This window comes from Ananas comosus, linkage group 3, assembly GCF_001540865.1.
Source record: "Ananas comosus cultivar F153 linkage group 3, ASM154086v1, whole genome shotgun sequence".
NCBI classification, from domain to species: domain Eukaryota; kingdom Viridiplantae; phylum Streptophyta; class Magnoliopsida; order Poales; family Bromeliaceae; genus Ananas; species Ananas comosus.
Window position 1 is genome coordinate 12,784,450 of NC_033623.1, and position 16,445 is coordinate 12,800,894.

At 39.2% G+C, this 16,445-nt stretch overlaps 3 protein-coding genes across 3 annotated transcripts; 1 reads left to right on the forward strand and 2 right to left on the reverse strand.

The window, feature by feature from the left end:
• LOC109707125 (protein SPIRAL1-like 5) lies at positions 1,293-2,163 on the forward strand. The gene is made up of 2 exons (XM_020228220.1): positions 1,293-1,568; positions 1,880-2,163. The coding sequence occupies exons 1-2, from the start codon at positions 1,344-1,346 to the stop codon at positions 1,952-1,954; spliced, it is 300 nt and encodes a 99-aa protein (XP_020083809.1). The 5' UTR covers positions 1,293-1,343; the 3' UTR covers positions 1,955-2,163.
• LOC109707895 (probable polygalacturonase) lies at positions 4,927-8,765 on the reverse strand. Its single transcript, XM_020229423.1, has 6 exons — positions 8,620-8,765; positions 8,216-8,551; positions 6,543-6,663; positions 6,227-6,401; positions 5,943-6,013; positions 4,927-5,850 (listed from the first exon to the last, which is right to left on the reverse strand). Exons 1-6 carry the CDS (start codon positions 8,650-8,652, stop codon positions 5,156-5,158), a joined length of 1,431 nt encoding a protein of 476 aa, XP_020085012.1. The 5' UTR covers positions 8,653-8,765; the 3' UTR covers positions 4,927-5,155.
• On the reverse strand, positions 11,688-16,197 carry LOC109707328 (ferric reduction oxidase 2). Its single transcript, XM_020228502.1, has 8 exons — positions 15,957-16,197; positions 15,758-15,857; positions 15,448-15,630; positions 13,885-14,119; positions 13,445-13,772; positions 13,020-13,263; positions 12,216-12,922; positions 11,688-11,978 (listed from the first exon to the last, which is right to left on the reverse strand). Exons 1-8 carry the CDS (start codon positions 16,174-16,176, stop codon positions 11,839-11,841), a joined length of 2,157 nt encoding a protein of 718 aa, XP_020084091.1. The 5' UTR covers positions 16,177-16,197; the 3' UTR covers positions 11,688-11,838.

Consider the following 16,445-nt stretch of genomic DNA (forward strand, 5'->3'; position numbering starts at 1 on the left):
CCCCCCCCCCCCAAAAAAAAAAAAAAAAAAAAATTCAAGATGATTGAAGTAAATCCCACTCCGTCAGCAGTAATTTGAGAGTACGTACAGCTATTCCTGGGTTCGGTTGGATTCTCCTAAAAATCAAGCCGTTTCTGACCTTTCAAGTAATCCACCAACATCTTACTCGCATTTTTAAGTTCTAAGTAACAGAGGGGGCCATACCATACGAAGCGTACTAGGCTAAAATGTAACGGCGCAACTTTCGAAAGCAACGGGAAGCAAATTTAATTGGTTGATCCACAGGGCACCCGTTGGATATATATGCTACCACCAAATTAATGTGGGGTTTTTGTTTTTGTTTTGATTTGTGTTCAAAAAGGAAATTGGGTGGAATTATGTGTCAAACTTTTGTTATGAAAGGAAGTGATTGCAACAGTACTTAGTGGTAGGTTGCTGTGAGGTGCAACCTGTAGGATTCTTCCTCCGTTTTTTCCTTGAACACAATGATACTAGTGATGCTTTCGACGGGGTAATATAATAACACCAATAATTATTAGTCCGTTATTAAAAAAGTATAATTTTTGTAGCTAAGTTCACTACCTAGTTGAATGAAGCGGTATCATGCTATCTTTTCTCAAAAAAAAAAAAAAGTATAATTTTGAAAACTAGGTGGTAAGATCGGAATTTGAATCTTGCTTCGAACGGAAAGAATGTGTGTAATGTTCATCAGCAGACAGATATTTTCAACTATTATTGGAATCATAATTTAAAACCTGCAAGACATTATAAGTAGAACTTGGGTTGTTATATATACGCGCATGATTGGAATCCTACGGAATCTTTTATCTTGAAAAATATGCTTATCCACTGCATAGCATGGGTTGTGAGCGCTTCTTATTTGAAGTGTTGACACATTTCATGTAAATTTAATTGAAAATCCTGGTAAACTAGCTACTCTCTATATAGTTAAAAATTGCACAATGAAGTAGCATTTCCATTAACTATCAATCGTTCTATTACTTCTGGTGAGAAGTTGCGAACTTCATCAAAATAGTCTCCAACGTGCATGTCACAAATAGCGGGATAACAGTAGATGTGATATGATATGTAAACGGGAAATGAATGCCCTGTCATGGTGTAATCAAATAAGCTGTCCTCTTCAGTTTGGGAGTATATTGAGAAATCAACATCTTGAAAGAGTCTCAAATTGGCCTGACAAGCTCCAGTATTGAACATGACCATGACGTGTGATCCGAACTCTTGTTTGTGTGTGTGAGAGATACGATAAATAGCTAACTCTCTTAGCATGGTTAGGAAATATATTGAGTATCATATAACTATCCACTGCCAAAAGAAACAAAATGAGTAGAGGTGGGAGCTCTGGGGGTGGCCAAAGTTCTCTTGGTTACCTCTTTGAACAAGATGAGAACAATCCAAGCTCAATCAAGCCCACCACCAAGCCTCAGAAGCCACAGCTTATTGAGGATGCTAAGAACAAACCGGCAAAAGAAGCTACTGCACCAACCAAGCCCATTTCCAACAACTACCAAAGAGCCCAAGGCCAAAACTCTGGAAACTTCATTACTGTAAGCTTATCGCATTCTATTTACACATAAATAGCTAATTTCAGTGTCTATTTGACTCCACTTCTATTTCTAATTGCAGCAATAATCGTTATTAATAGGACGTTTGGTAAACAAAAAATGAGATTATGATAGTATAAGATTGATAAATAGAGACTCAAATTTGATGTTTTACTCGCGGCATAGAGATTGAGAATCTGTTGGATGGATCTTTCGGAATATTTGTGTTAAAATCACTACTCGAATGGCAGTTCATTCAACAGTACAATACTTTACAGCGGGGCCAGATAAACCTAACTTCAATTTCTGTTTAGGGTCGTTCATCCACTAAGGTTCTCTCCGTTCCCGGAGGTTGCTCATCTCTTGGCTACTTGTTTGGAGATAAATGAAAGCGCTTTGTACTTCTCCAGCTCGCGTGCTTATATAAATGATCAGTGACTTAAAATAAGGGCATAATGATCCCACTCTTAAGTGGATTCTTAGGTACTTAGATATGCCCCTTGATTGATTTTTAAGTTATAAGTGTGTGCCAGGATTGTGATCTGATGTTCTATATCTTCGTTGAGTTGTGCTTGTATTTTATTCTCTGTTTATCTTTTGAGTGCTTTGTGTGTTATTTATGTAAATGGTGGGACTTGGTTTGCTAATATATTAATACGGTACCTAACTAGCATAAAGCAGTATTTAAGCTCACAATCTAATAATGCCCATGGGATCAATCTTTTTTTTTAAAAAAAAAAAATCTTTTTTATGCAATTATAATTGAATTTTATAAGAGACAGGTGGATTCTATAAGTTGGAGCACACGCCCATTCCATGATTCAAGTATATGGCAAATTTAGCAAATTCATTAAGTTTTCGAAATATGGCTTGCATTTTGGGCCCTAATGCACTCTCCAAATCAAGGTTGATCATTGATCTGCGTCTTAAAAAAGAGCAATGTTATTTGCACACTTTATATATAACGTAAATTTTATAATTATAGACTTTTTATGGTCCACATTAGTTTATTCGTGTTGTCAATTTGTTTGGATGTTTTTATAAAAAGTGTATTAATTTTTGAATTAAGAGTGTAAAATACATACCTCCTATAAGAAACAAAATTTGAATGAGAAACTTCTCGTTCAAACTAATTGAATCCCTTTTAACTTCACCATCTAATACAATATTTAAACTTAAATAAAAAAAATTTCAAATTAAAGTAAAAGTACGCATGGCATTTTGCGCTGCAGAATCGTAACATGCCAAGTCAGCTCCGACGCAGCTGATTGGGTGGAGATTTTTGGTGGGGCCACGGAGCTAACAACATCACCCGTGAACTGTCGGTGACGGTGATAAATTTTCACTGTAAAACTTTTTATAAATTTAATTAAAAAAATATAAAATCATTATAAATTGTTTCCAGCGTAAGTGACAAAGGAAGGCTTGGTGGTTGGTATCTAAAATTTTGAATTCGAATTCTAATTGATTCACATTTTCAGTTAAATTTATTTCTAAATAATATAAATAAAGCGAATACCATATTATCTATCTCTAAAAAAAATAAAGTAATTAATTCAAATTTTAAATTTTAAGTATTAGCTTCTTTTTTTTTAATCATTACTTGTGCTAGAGACCACCAGTGATTGTGAAACTTATTGGAAGTAAATAGTTTTGTTAAAAAATAAAATTCATATATACAGTAAGGCGATTCAAATATCAATTGTTGAGTTTTTTACTAACTTCCTTATGTACGGTGGGTTAAAAGTATGTTTACTTCCTATCTGTGTATAAGGCACCTAATTGGGTGATCAAGCGTATCGAAACCTTATGCAGAGACTTTTTTTGGAACGGTGAAAGCAACTCTCTAAGCAAAGGATGTTTGGTGGCTTGGAAGAGTGTCTGTTTGAGTAAAACATAAGGGGGGCTGGGCATTTTGAATTTAGCTATTATGAATCGTGCATTTCTGATCAAATGGTGGTGGAGATTCCACATTGTACCACAGTTATAGTAGATCAAAATAATCCGAGCCCTGTATTACCGAAGAAGAAGACCTTTGAGGGAGGAAAAAAGCTTCAGCCCCTACTCATACTACTGGAAAAGAGTTGTTAACACCGGTGTCTTGTTTCAATGGGGAATTTCACATTCACTGGGTAATGGGAATTCTATTAATTTTTGGACCGACTGTGGGGAAACCAGCTTACACTTGTCATTTCTGGAGATCTATGCGCTGACAGAACGCAAATTAGCATGGTCAAGGATTGCTTTGACCGCTAGGGCTGTAACTGGACTGGGATGTTGAATGATGAGTTGATTATAAGGGCCGGGTTCAGAGCAAACCTCTCGGTTCTCAAGGATAGGGTTACTGGATACAATGTAACGCAAGGACCGGACACTATACGTTGGAGATGGTCGACCAACGGAATATTCTCGGTCAAATCGGCCTATACCATATTGAGTGACCGGGATATGAGGGACGGACGTGCTAATACAATTTGGAATCTACGTATACCTCTTAAGATTAAAGTGTTTTGTTGGCTAGTCCTCAAGAAGAGGTTCTTAACAGCTGATAACCTCGCGAAGAGAGGTTGGACTGGTGATACGACATGCGTGCTGTGCAAGTCATACGACGAGACTGTGAACCATCTGCTCGCTCAATGTGTCTTCACTAAGTTTATCATAGTGATGGGTGTAGAGGGTATTCAAGCGACGGAGCTGGGAGACGATGTACTTCATATTTGGGATAGGTGGATGGTTAAGAAAGGAGTGCAGAATACTAGGCATAGCCTCCCTGAATTGGTTGCGTGCTGGTGGATTATTTGGAAGGCAAGAAATGATCTGATTTTTCGAAACATCCAACTAGACCCCCTCGTGGCGTACAGGTTGAAGGAGCTGCTGAAATCCTGGGAGCTATGTACACAAACTTCTAGACGCCCTACCATTGCGTGATTTTTTTTTTTTTTAGTTACGCCCCTCTATCGAGGCCCTGGATGCCTCACCCCTGTAGTCTAATTCATTTTTTCAATGAATGAAGCAGATAGCGTGCTGTCTTTTCTCAAAAATAAATGCCATAAAGGATTTAAGATCATATCTGATATTATATTATCTACTCATTTAATCAAACAAAAAATAATTTTGAAATAGTCTGAACATAGCATTTCGGGAGAAAAATTAAAGACAACCATTTATCTAAAGAAGTACAAATTTCATATGTGAAAAAGTATAATAAAACAACCAATTTCTCTACACAAGAAGCTTTACATTAATTTGGATTTGTTTTTAACTCACATGAGCCAGGTTTAAGTTTAAGATTTTACTAGTTTGGTCAGAGCAAAAATGATAGGACTAATAATAGTGTGTACAATAACTGATTAATTTGAAATGTTTAAAAACTTAAAACCTTTGGAGGGAGCTATTTGAATTCCATAATTAATTATCAACAAGCATAAAAACGCACACTTGTACGTACCAACGCCCAACGGTTCAAATTTTACTTCTACCAACAGTTCGACCTTATACGTGCACTATAACTAGTATATATATAAAATCATAGAAGTAAAGGAAAAGAAACACCAACACGAACTCAAATCCAACTTCAAAGCTTCGCTCTTCTAAAACGAGCATGGATTGATCTCAACGGACTCTATCGGCAGCCTCTCCTCAGGGAACTTGCACGGCGCCTCGTATGTCCCCTTGTCGCGCAGCGACATGCACGGCCGCGGTGCCACGTCGCTCCACACGCCCTCCACATCCGTGCAGTTCCACTGCACCTTCTTCTTCTTCAACTCCGTCACCCCCGCCGTGACGTTCGATATACAAATCCCCGTAAAAGGATCGCCCCGAATCCCGTCCAAACTTGCCACCATGCTCACGTTCTCCGCGACCGCGTTGCTGTAATGGATGTCCTCAATCACCGGCAGCGCGTCCGGATTGTATTTATCGTCAGGGTGTTGTCCGTAGCCGCCCGTCATGAAGAAGACCCACTTCATGGTGTGCAGTGTCATTCCCCGGACGAATACGTCCCTGACGAATCCCCCGCGCCCCACGCTGGTCTTGATCCGGACGCCGGATTCGGTGTTGATTGCGGTGACGTCTTCAGCGCGGACGTCGCGGATTCCGCCGGACATCTCGCTGCCTAGAGCAATGAGCGAGCTCGTCGGGGAGACGCATGTGAGCCTCTTGATCACAATGTGCTGGCTCGGCATGTTGAAGGCGATGCCGTACTCGTCCCAGCCGCTCTTTACGGCGATGCAGTCGTCGCCAGAGACAATGTAGCAGTCCTCGATTCGGACGTAGGAGCACGAATCTGGGATAACGACGTACAGAAGTTGTATTATATCGAAACTAAATTACTGCGCAATTTATAGATTTAGGAATAAGCTTGAGATTAAGAAGTACCGGGATCGATTCCATCAGTGTTTGGGGAATCAGTTGGGGCAAGAATGGTAACGCCCGAGATAATCACATTGCTGCGTTGTCCCAATTACTATGTCAGCATATATATATATATATATATATATAGTTCCTATCCTAAAGCAACTGCATTAAATCTGAACCCAAATTAATTTCAATTTTATCATCATAGTTCTTAAAGTTCGTTGTCGGTAATAAACAAGTTCTTTCTTTAGCTCACGATCTACAAAATTGGCACGCGCTTATTTTCTATAAGAAAACGGTTAGACCTGCTGTAGACCGGATGAATGGTCCAGAACGGAGAGTCGACGAATGTGAGGTTGGATATGAGGACATGGTCTGAGTACATAATTTCTAGCAGGTGCCCTCGAGTGTGATCCAGTTCTTTCTTGTGGAACTTATCCCACCAAAACTTTCCCTGTCCGTCGATAGTTCCGTTGTCCCCTGAAATACGAAGCAACGAAAAGAAATCTAGGGATCTAATGTTCGACTAAGAGCAGCGGCAACTAAATGTATGCGGAATTAGTATAAATAACTGGATAAAGTAAAGAATATGGCACTTAATTGGGGCTTAGTTTGATGCACCTGTGATGATTACATCAGTGAGATTAGATCCCATGATGAAGTTGCTGTACCTTGGACCGGGTAAGTCTCTTCCTCTACCATAAGAAGGCAATGGATCAATTGCAGGCCATTCGCTAATATTCTGCAGCATCAAACCATGTGAGCCAACTTCCTTGTTGCCATGTTAAATTTCTTGATTTCTTTTTCTTTCTTTTATTTTTTTAAAATAAAAAAAATAAAAAGGAGAATGACTTTTGTGAAAACTGCTAAGTGGGCTGGGAAGGGCCCAATTGACAAGGCCCAAGCCCGGCCCAAGGCCTAGACCGGGACCATGTTGTTTTCTCGTCAAACCAAGCCATAAGGCCTCGTCCCCGCCCGGCCCACTATATTTCAGAACTAAACTAGACAAGTTGAATCGACTAAAAAAAACTGTCTGAAAATAGAAAGTCAACAAGTGAGGAATTTGTGAGTTTCTAGAACTCAACTTCAGTTGATCTCCACTCAGTTGTTAGTGGGAGTTCGGATAATCTCGTGACTTCAATGTTGGAACAAGCATCAACACTTATGACTTTCTCAAAGTTACGAATTCAACCTTCAAAATCCACAAAGTAAGAAGCCCTATCTCACCAATTAAGTGGATGAAGCTTTAGAAGCAACTTTAAGAAAGGGTGTTAACGGATCCGATAACCCACTTTGCTTCCAACCTAAAATATCACACTACGATTCCAAAAAAAACTCCTCAGCTTCAATGTGGGATTTAACTTTCAAATACGATGTTGTTCGCTGATTTGAAACCCAATGGAACATTTTAGGTTTGGATTAGAACATTGGACAATCACCAATTTTACACGAGAGAAACACACCGGATGTATCATGTACACAACAAATTTAAGCTAGCAAATTTAGTCCATAGAGAAGCTGCTAACTAGAGGGGACATGGACTAGATCCACCATATAGCTTCAATTTTCAAACTAACCGATGGAAAAATGTGCACTATCCAATAATGATCACCTAACTGGGCCCCCCGTTTTTTAATTATAGTGACGTTTTATTTAAAATGCCGCGTCAAGATGGGACCAAACATGTGCCCTTTCAATCAGAATAAATAGCGTAGGACAACTAAAGTATTACTCGATCCTATCACTTTGTCATATATAAAAACAAGAGATTAATTTTATTTAAACTTCTAATCTAAAATCCAGATAAAAATGCGCCTCACTCGTACGTAGAAATTGTCTACTCAAGATGGATTTGTGAGCGCAGGAAAAATAAATTTAAAAAAAAAAACACCGTGTGGAACCACACGTCGGTTTCACAATCTTAATGCGTCAAACAAAAAAATTAAAGTGTGGATCGCCTCGTCCTCGTGACAGTAAAATCCTTCGCGAACGAATAGCATGTCGCCACTCAACGCGCTCGAATTAACTCGAACAACCACTAACTCCGGACCACCCACCCGGCATTCCGTGAATTTGTCAAATCCGAAGGGTGAATTTGTTAAATCCCAAAAGTGAATAAGTTGTTTAATATAATATTTGTGAGTAAAATTTTTTAAAAAAATTTAAATCTTATCATATTCTTAAAATTTTGAAATAATTTTAGTGAAAATTTATTTGTCATTATTATATATACTGATATACTTTACTTGCTGAGGATATATAAGAGCGAGGAGGCGCGCGGTGAGAGAGAGCACCTGGGAGGCGAGTATGACGGCGTGGCGGTGGAGGAAGAGGGTGAAGTGGCTGCAGGTGATGTTGAAGGGCCCCGTGAGCCAGCGGCCGGGGGGCACGACGAGCATCGCCCCGCCGTCCGATTCGAAGCGCGCGAGGTGCGCCACCGCGGCCGCGAACGCCGCCGTGTTGGAGGTCGCCCCGTCGCCCACCGCGCCGAAGTCCTCCACGCTCGCCGCGTGCGCCCGCGCGCAGCTCCCCGCCGCCGCGCGCTCTCCGCCCGCCGCCCTCCTCTTCGCCGCCGCCGCCGAGGAGAGCGCCGCCGCGGCGACGGTCCACAGGGCTACGATCTTCCATACCTGCGTGCGGGAGAGATTAGGGCGAATTAATTCACGGGGAATTAGGGTTTAGGGAGGAGCGGAGTTACCTGGAGTGTTCGCTTGGTTCGGATCGTCCCCATTAGGGCACAGGGATAATAATTGCGCGGAGACTCGGAGAGAGGAAAGTAGGAGCAGTCGAAGAGAGAGATAGAGAGAGAGAGAGAGAGGGAGAGAGAGAGAGGGAGATAAAAAGGAGGGAAAAGTAGTTTGTTTACACTTTTACAGAGGAAAATATGGTGTTTGCGAGTTGCGACGATGCCGTATCTCGTGGTCCCCTGAATCACGGACACGCATTTTTGTCGACCAAGACTCGTTCAAATCAACCCAGCCCAAACCCAATTTAGATTGGGCTCCGTAAAAATTAAGTATAATATTTCCCAGATAAGCTCACCGATTGTCAGAATTAACCTAGCCAGAACAGCGGTTTGGAGTTCCCATGTCTCATTTATGTATCTTAGTTTTTTTTTTTTTTTTTAAAAAAAAAAAAATTAGAAGAGGATCTCACAGAAAATCTGTGGGATCCTGATATCCCCGAAAATTCAGGATCTGTTAGGAGCTGAAAGACTCATTTTATTTTATTTTATTAATTAACCTTTTATGATATATACAGTGNTATCTTAGTTTTTTTTTTTTTTTTTAACAAATAAAACAGATAGCTTAATATCTCTTTCTTAAAATTAAAAAAAAAAATCTAGCCAAAACAGTATATAAATAAACCCATCATATAACTAATCTTATCATTTCTCATTAGTACGGCACATCTCCCCATGTCTCAATTTTTTTTCTAGGTAAACATTTAAATAATGTTAATGCTATACTTTAGATCCATTTCAAATAGATTCTTCTGGTAAATATTATTTTATTCTAATAAATAAATTGCATGCTGAGATAGCGCACTTTTAAGCACATTCAAATCCCTTCAAGCATATAATTAAACACCAAAATTCAAGAGAAACTATAAAATAACATTCATACAGGGGATCCTCTTCATCTAGGAATTTAAATGTTTAAGGCTAAAGCCATCTTGCCACATTATCGTTGTTAATACTTAAGTGAAAAATTAATTGAATCCTTAAATACACAAAACTTAAAGTGCATAGATTAATATTATTTAACATTTTTATAAAAATATTTTTTTATAATCATAATGGGACAAATAAATTCAAAAAAATTATTTTGATTGGTTGGACACCAAGTAGTATTTTAAAATTTTTTCAAGCCTAATCATATCCATCAACGTGGCAATAGACCAATTCCATCGCATCACTTGTTTCTTAGTAAGCATCGAAAGCAATTGGCCACAGAATCCCTCGGTTTCACCACAAATACAGTGCGTATAACCCCATGGAAACACCCAATAACAACATGGATAAGAACAGTAATTCAATTAAGGAGCTTCGTGACACCGCTGAGGAGGATAGAAGAGATCATGAGAATGATCCCCAAAAGCAGCAAAGAGAGGTAACGTGCTGTTTCCTGTGTTCTGCCCCAGCTAATTATTGCTCCTTTGACTCTTAATTTATCTTCTTCTGACATTAATAGATGTCTTAAGTTCGCTACAAATGACTTGAATTTTTTGGGTCCCAAATTGCGTCACACACCCTATAATATATAACACCAGGATTAATTGGTAGTTTGCATTTAGAGATGGTTAAGGTACAATTTTTATTGACGATCGATCTAAATGGCGTTGGGGGGTAGGGATAGCTTTGATATGCTTGTTCATCGAAACTGCACTCAGTATATTTTCTTTGCGGTAAACATTTCGCTTCGAATCAGATCCAAAAATGTCGAATCTTGAATAAGTTTTAAAGCTATAAATAGGTACGTTATCATGGCAGTAAATTATAACAGCTACATGTAGAGTTAATTATTATAGATTGTGCCGTGACGTGTGCTAACTTTTAAATAAAATGTACACAGAAATATTTTTTTTTTCCTGAGAAATAATAATAGCAAATTATTCATTTCGTTTATTTTTTTGAAAATAAACTCATGTTCCTATTTGGTGGTGGCCATGTAGGTGGGGCAAAATAGAAATAACACTATTTTTCGAAACTTTTCTTTTAACGCTATCTCTGCTCCCATCTCATTGGCGGAGCTGGCGAAGGAGTGGGACGTTTTTCGTAAGATCACAGAACATCATCATCATTTGTAATTTTTCCTTTCTGCTATCTCTCTGCTTCCTTTTTGACCTTGTACTCTTCATTTTCTTTGCCTCCTCGAGGCCCTTGCTGCCTCACTTTATGTTGTTAAGTTCATATACCTAATAAATGAAACGAATAACGTGCTATTTTTTTCTCAAAAAAAAAAAAAAACTCATGTTGAAATATGAAGTAATTAAATATTAAATTTAGAACCTCAGATGGTAATCGCCAGGTACTAAACCAATTGTGTTAGATATGGTCCGTCAGGAACAAAATTTATTAGTCTTAAGAGGAAGTTTTAGTTATTGTTGAGCTCCGATCGAGATCATATATATTCATGAGCACATTGGATAGTTCACTTACCTCTAAGGCTTTTTTTTGATGATAATTAATTATATTTGTAATGGCTGCCAGGTTGTCGAATGCAAATCATACGAAACCTTTATATATGTTATATTAACAAACTTTACTGATAAAATTTATTGCAATTTAATGTCACACAAGAAAACATTACCAACAAGGGACCCCCATGATCAACAGGACTAAGTCTTAGTAAGTGAATTATGTAATGTAGCAATTTTTGCAATTAACAGTTGACCTATCACTCGACATTTCTTTGATATTCTGATAGGTGGAGATGCATATGGAGATGAGAAAAGACGCGTACGATCGCTACACGGATATGTTGCTGAGAAGGGCATATAAGATTGCAACTGAAACTGGTGATTGCCAATCTAGAAAAGATTGATTCATACCATGTATTCGCCTTGCGATCTTGAAAGATATGTAAGCTAAAGAAGAATTAGCTTTTCATCTATGCTTCATAGCCAGAGCATGTAAACATTTTCATTGTTTCATCTCTTAAAATTTTTCATGAATTTATGTGTTGTGGGTTGCTCTGTGGAATAAATAATCTGCATGGATGAAAATAGCACTTGATCTAATGTTGTTTGCTCAACTTCATTTCATTCAGGATTTACCATTCGCAAACTTTTTATTATATACAATCCAGTTTTACATTTCTTTATTACACGCAGAAAACAGTACCAGTTATCTCAAACATCGATCAAACACATGCGAGCACACACACGTAAACAAATTTGCACAACTTCGCGCAATTCACCAGGTAAAGCTAATGGATTCAAAGTGGAGGTTATCCGCTAAACCGGATGAGCATATACTCGCAACTTCGTGGCGCATCCCACTGGGGCCACTAGACATCACTCCAACATTTGGGTCCTCAATCTCCAAAAGCATCCCTGCACAAATCAAAGACAGTTCTACTAATTAGACCTTAATATAAGCAATTAACCTCTCATTAGACGATCCCTGTCCTCGCATCTTTATAAATTTTCTCAAATATGCATGTATGTGTGTCGTAGATATTCGTTTACTTAGGAAAGCCTTATGAATTGGCTGTATTCATTGTATTTGTTTTGTCAATAATAATTATCGCTTTGGGAGTAGCACCGTGCAGGAAAAGAAAAGATTCTTACTCTTGAGTTCGGGCCTTTGGCCAAAATGCACATTGGTTGTTTTAACCAGGGAGTCCTTTGGGGCACTTTCTAGCTCTCGATCCGCATTATAAAACCATGAACTAGGCGAAACCATCGGGGTCGGTGCATCCATATTTTGAATCTGCCGCGCTTCCTTTGAGTTCCCTCTCTTATTCCACACAAATGCTGCACTCGCTGCAGCAGCTATGCAGAAGCAGAGGAACAACAAGTTCAAAACAGACCTCGAGGCATAGGAATATACGCTGTTCGTGTTATGGTCAATCGGGTATATATAATACCGCTGAAGGATGCCGATAAGCACAAGATACGCAACGAAAGAGGACGACACTATAGCTGCCAAACAAAGCCAACTGTTTTGGCCGAGCACAGGAGCAATGGGCGAGTCAGACGGACGAGGTTTGAACCAAACAGTTCGAATTAGATTTTCGGTGTTGCCGACTGGAGCTTTTTCTCTGGTGACAAAGGCCTCAATGCGCAGCTGCAAGCGGGAGAGGTCAGAGGAGTTGCCGGATATGGGGAGGAGGAGGTCGAGCATCGTCAGGTCGGCGGAGGTCTTGAAGGCGCAAATAAGGAGAATGTTTGGAGTGGGGATGTTGAGGGCATTGCTGCGGGATATGAACTCTCGAATGATTGAGATAAAAGGCGTGATTCCACTGCCTCCGCTCACCATCACTAGTGACTCGTACCTGCAAAAAAATCAAGCTAACATTACAAAACTACAACAGAAGTTGTTTAAGTTCTTATCATGATCAAACTACAAATTTTTGTGTTAATCTTGCGAACCTTAAGAATTCCATGCTAGTAGGACTGTAGGGCCCTTCTACCGAGACATCTAGGTGGCCGTCGGGAAGAGAGGAAGAGAGAATGTTGTATAGCTTCTGCGTCCAGCTTCCTTCTTTCTTGATGATAACACTGAGCCTCTCGGGTTCTAAGCTGCTGCTGGAGCTCACAGTGTACGGGTGCCATTGGAGTGATGAAACACTTGGGATGTTGATGAACACCGTGCTCAACGGCTTGTATCGAAATCCTAGATGTATACAAAAAGAACAAAAAAAAACAACACAAAATGGAAAATGAACTTACAAGTAATTAAACAATTAATTATATTAGCAAATTTACGACCACTCATGTGTTTGCGAGCATGCACGTGCACTTGGTGGCCTGTTTTTTATTAGATCGATTTGAATTGTAAAGTACGCGCCTCTCACCTGGGGTTTTGGAGAAGTTAAGCTCGACAGCTTCGGACGGCAAAAGCCGAGCGGAGAGCAGGCGGATTTTGGTTCGCGACTGCAAGAACCTCAAGTAGCGGTCGACCATGAAGAGGTAAACGCCGGGAAGAATCATGCAGAAGAAGCTGATGCCGACGTGCATGAGGTAGAAGAAGAGGAAAAGGATGTAGAGGTGGTGCGTGTAGAAGAAGACCTCGAACATCTTGCGCCGGATGCGCGGAATTGTAGTCGTCCACAAGGCCAAACCTGATAGAAGAGCTATCTCTCCGGCCACATTCGACACGCCAGTTTTATCCCATTTCAGCATCTGAACACGTACATAAAGCGTGATCCCATGAAAATTAGATTACTTAAATCTTTGTTAGGATAATTATGTGCAAACAACAACAAAGAGAGAGCAAAATTTAATGAATATTTACTTCATCTATTTGGTGGGTAGCGGCCCAATATATGACATAGCAGATGCCGTGAGCGGTGAAGAGAACCATGACGGTGTGCCCGAGCCATATGTGATATTTGATGCTTGATTCTGAGGTGAGCCCAATGAGAGGCAAAATTGAGGAGCCTCTGCTAACAGGGAAGAAGAGGAACGCACAGCACAAGTTTCCAATTAAACCGAGTCGAAGAGCCGCACTGTCCAACTTTTCTTGCCACCTGCAACATGTGCAGTTCCTCTCGAGTGAACATTTTCATTTTTTTTGCTGGGCAAAATAGGTGAGGTTTCTTTTTTATTAACCGCAGAAACAATATAAGGAAAGCGTTATTTTTCAATAGTTAGAGATTGCTTGTTTACACCGACGGTCCCTAGAACAAGTGGCAAATGGCTTGATGGTTGGTATTCAAGACCCAAGTTCGAATCCTAGTTGATTCACAGTTCTAGTTAAGTTTATTTCAAAAATGAAATAAACGAAGCGGGTAGCGTGCTACCTATCTCTCTGTAAAAAAAAAAGAAGAGATTGTTTGTTTACGTATGTGTGGTTCATTTTAATTTAGTACCTTGTAGTTCATTTTAATTTAGTACTCTGTGGTTTTATTTTTGTATCAAATTAGTACCCTATAGTTTTATTTTTGTATCAAGTTAGTAACCTGTGGTTTTTAAACCACAGGATACTAAAGTGTTAAAGTACGAAACCACAAGATACTAAAATAATAAAATGCGAAACCACATGGTACTAACTTGATACACTTTAAACTATAGGGTACTAAAGTGAAAAAGTGCAAAACTACTGGGTACTAATTTGATACACTTTAAACTATATGGTATTAAAGTGAAAAAAAAAAGTAAACCATAAGGGGGGTATTTGAAGTTTTCCCTATAATTTATCATGACGCCAACTCCCATCAAAATATGGTCACTTTCAGTTACATACGTACAGTGATGGAATAATAGTCAAGTATTATTAAGCAACACTTAGGCCAATTTGGTTGAAAGTAATTATAAATACAGTATAGTTAATAACACATGTAATTAAAAATACAACAGTTATAAATGTACACGGTTTGTTTGGTTATGTAAAGATGCAATTATTGTAGTTATATTTCAAATGAAACTAATTTTAGAAAAAAAAACCTAACTTTTTTACACACAAACTTTGACTAGTATTCATTTATTTACAAAAATTCTAATTTGTTTATGAATCTATATACTAGTATATATTTATTATGTTTTATTTATTGATATAGCTATTTATTTATTTAATTATTATTGTTACGACTGCAGTTAGAACTGCAATCAATTTGAATGTAGTTTCAACCTTATCATTTGGACTTTTTGTACAATTGCAACTACAGCAGTTAGCTTCAACCGCACCAAACAAATTAACCACATGCTTTGAGTGTACATGTATTTACAACTACAGTACTGTAGCCAAACGGCCATTTAGTGGAAACTGCTATTTTTTTTTATTTTGGAAGGTAGAGAGTTACTTGAAAGCGCGCTATATAGACAAAAATCTGGTGAAATGTATAGAGTGATTCCTTACAGTTTCTCTTGAGCAGTAGGGCGAAGGCGCGCGAAGCTGCCTTTTAAGTAAGTGGCGAAGCACCAAATCAGAAGTGCCAGAAACATGACAATGAAAGCTAATTCAATGCCAGAGACTATTCCGAGCGGCCCTTTCACTAACACCGGCCTCTTCCAAGCCACGAGGCGTGTATTCAATCCACTCCTTAAAAGATTTTAAAAAGAAAACATTATGTAGATTTATATAGTGAAACATGCATGCTACTTTGGTTTCTGTCTCATATCCAGGGTACGTAATACGTACACTTCTAATTGCAACAAATTATATATACCTCTTCTCTGTGTTCTCACTTCCCTTCTCCATGTGCAAATAAATGCACCCGAGAACGAAAATGAAGAGAATGGGGAATGTGCAGATCAAGATATTCGTCCCTGCATCAACAAAAAAAATTAGATGATACTGATTAAAAAGAGAGAACACTTGATACAATAATACAACAATAATAAATACGATAACACTTGACACAACACCTTGTTTTCCGAAGTATGTAGAGTCGGTGTCCGAGGCAAGCTTGGGAGACCAGATGTTTCTATATGTGTTTGTGGGCGCCATGATCCAAATCATTATCCATCCCACAAACACTACGCTCAGTAGCAGCTTCACCCACTTAAGGATCCTTAAATTTCTATCATCAAGCGACGACGGCGACGACATCGGTGACGGAGACGAAGATGAAGAAGCCATGTTCATCTCTTCTCTCCCAATACAATCTTCTGCTTAATTGCCTTGAACTGCACACTATTCATTAATGGCGCATTTATAGAGAGAATTTATGGGGGCCAAAAAGGCATGCTTCACGTCCCCCACCCATGCCCCACCTCATACCGCCGTTTTCACGCCCCCACGTGTTAGTCATCGGCCCCTGTTGATGTAAGATCGGCCGTTGACCTCCCCCATTATCTTGAGGTCAAATTCCGTTGCTCCCGCTTTTAGCCGCCGTTTTTGTTTTTTTTCCGTCA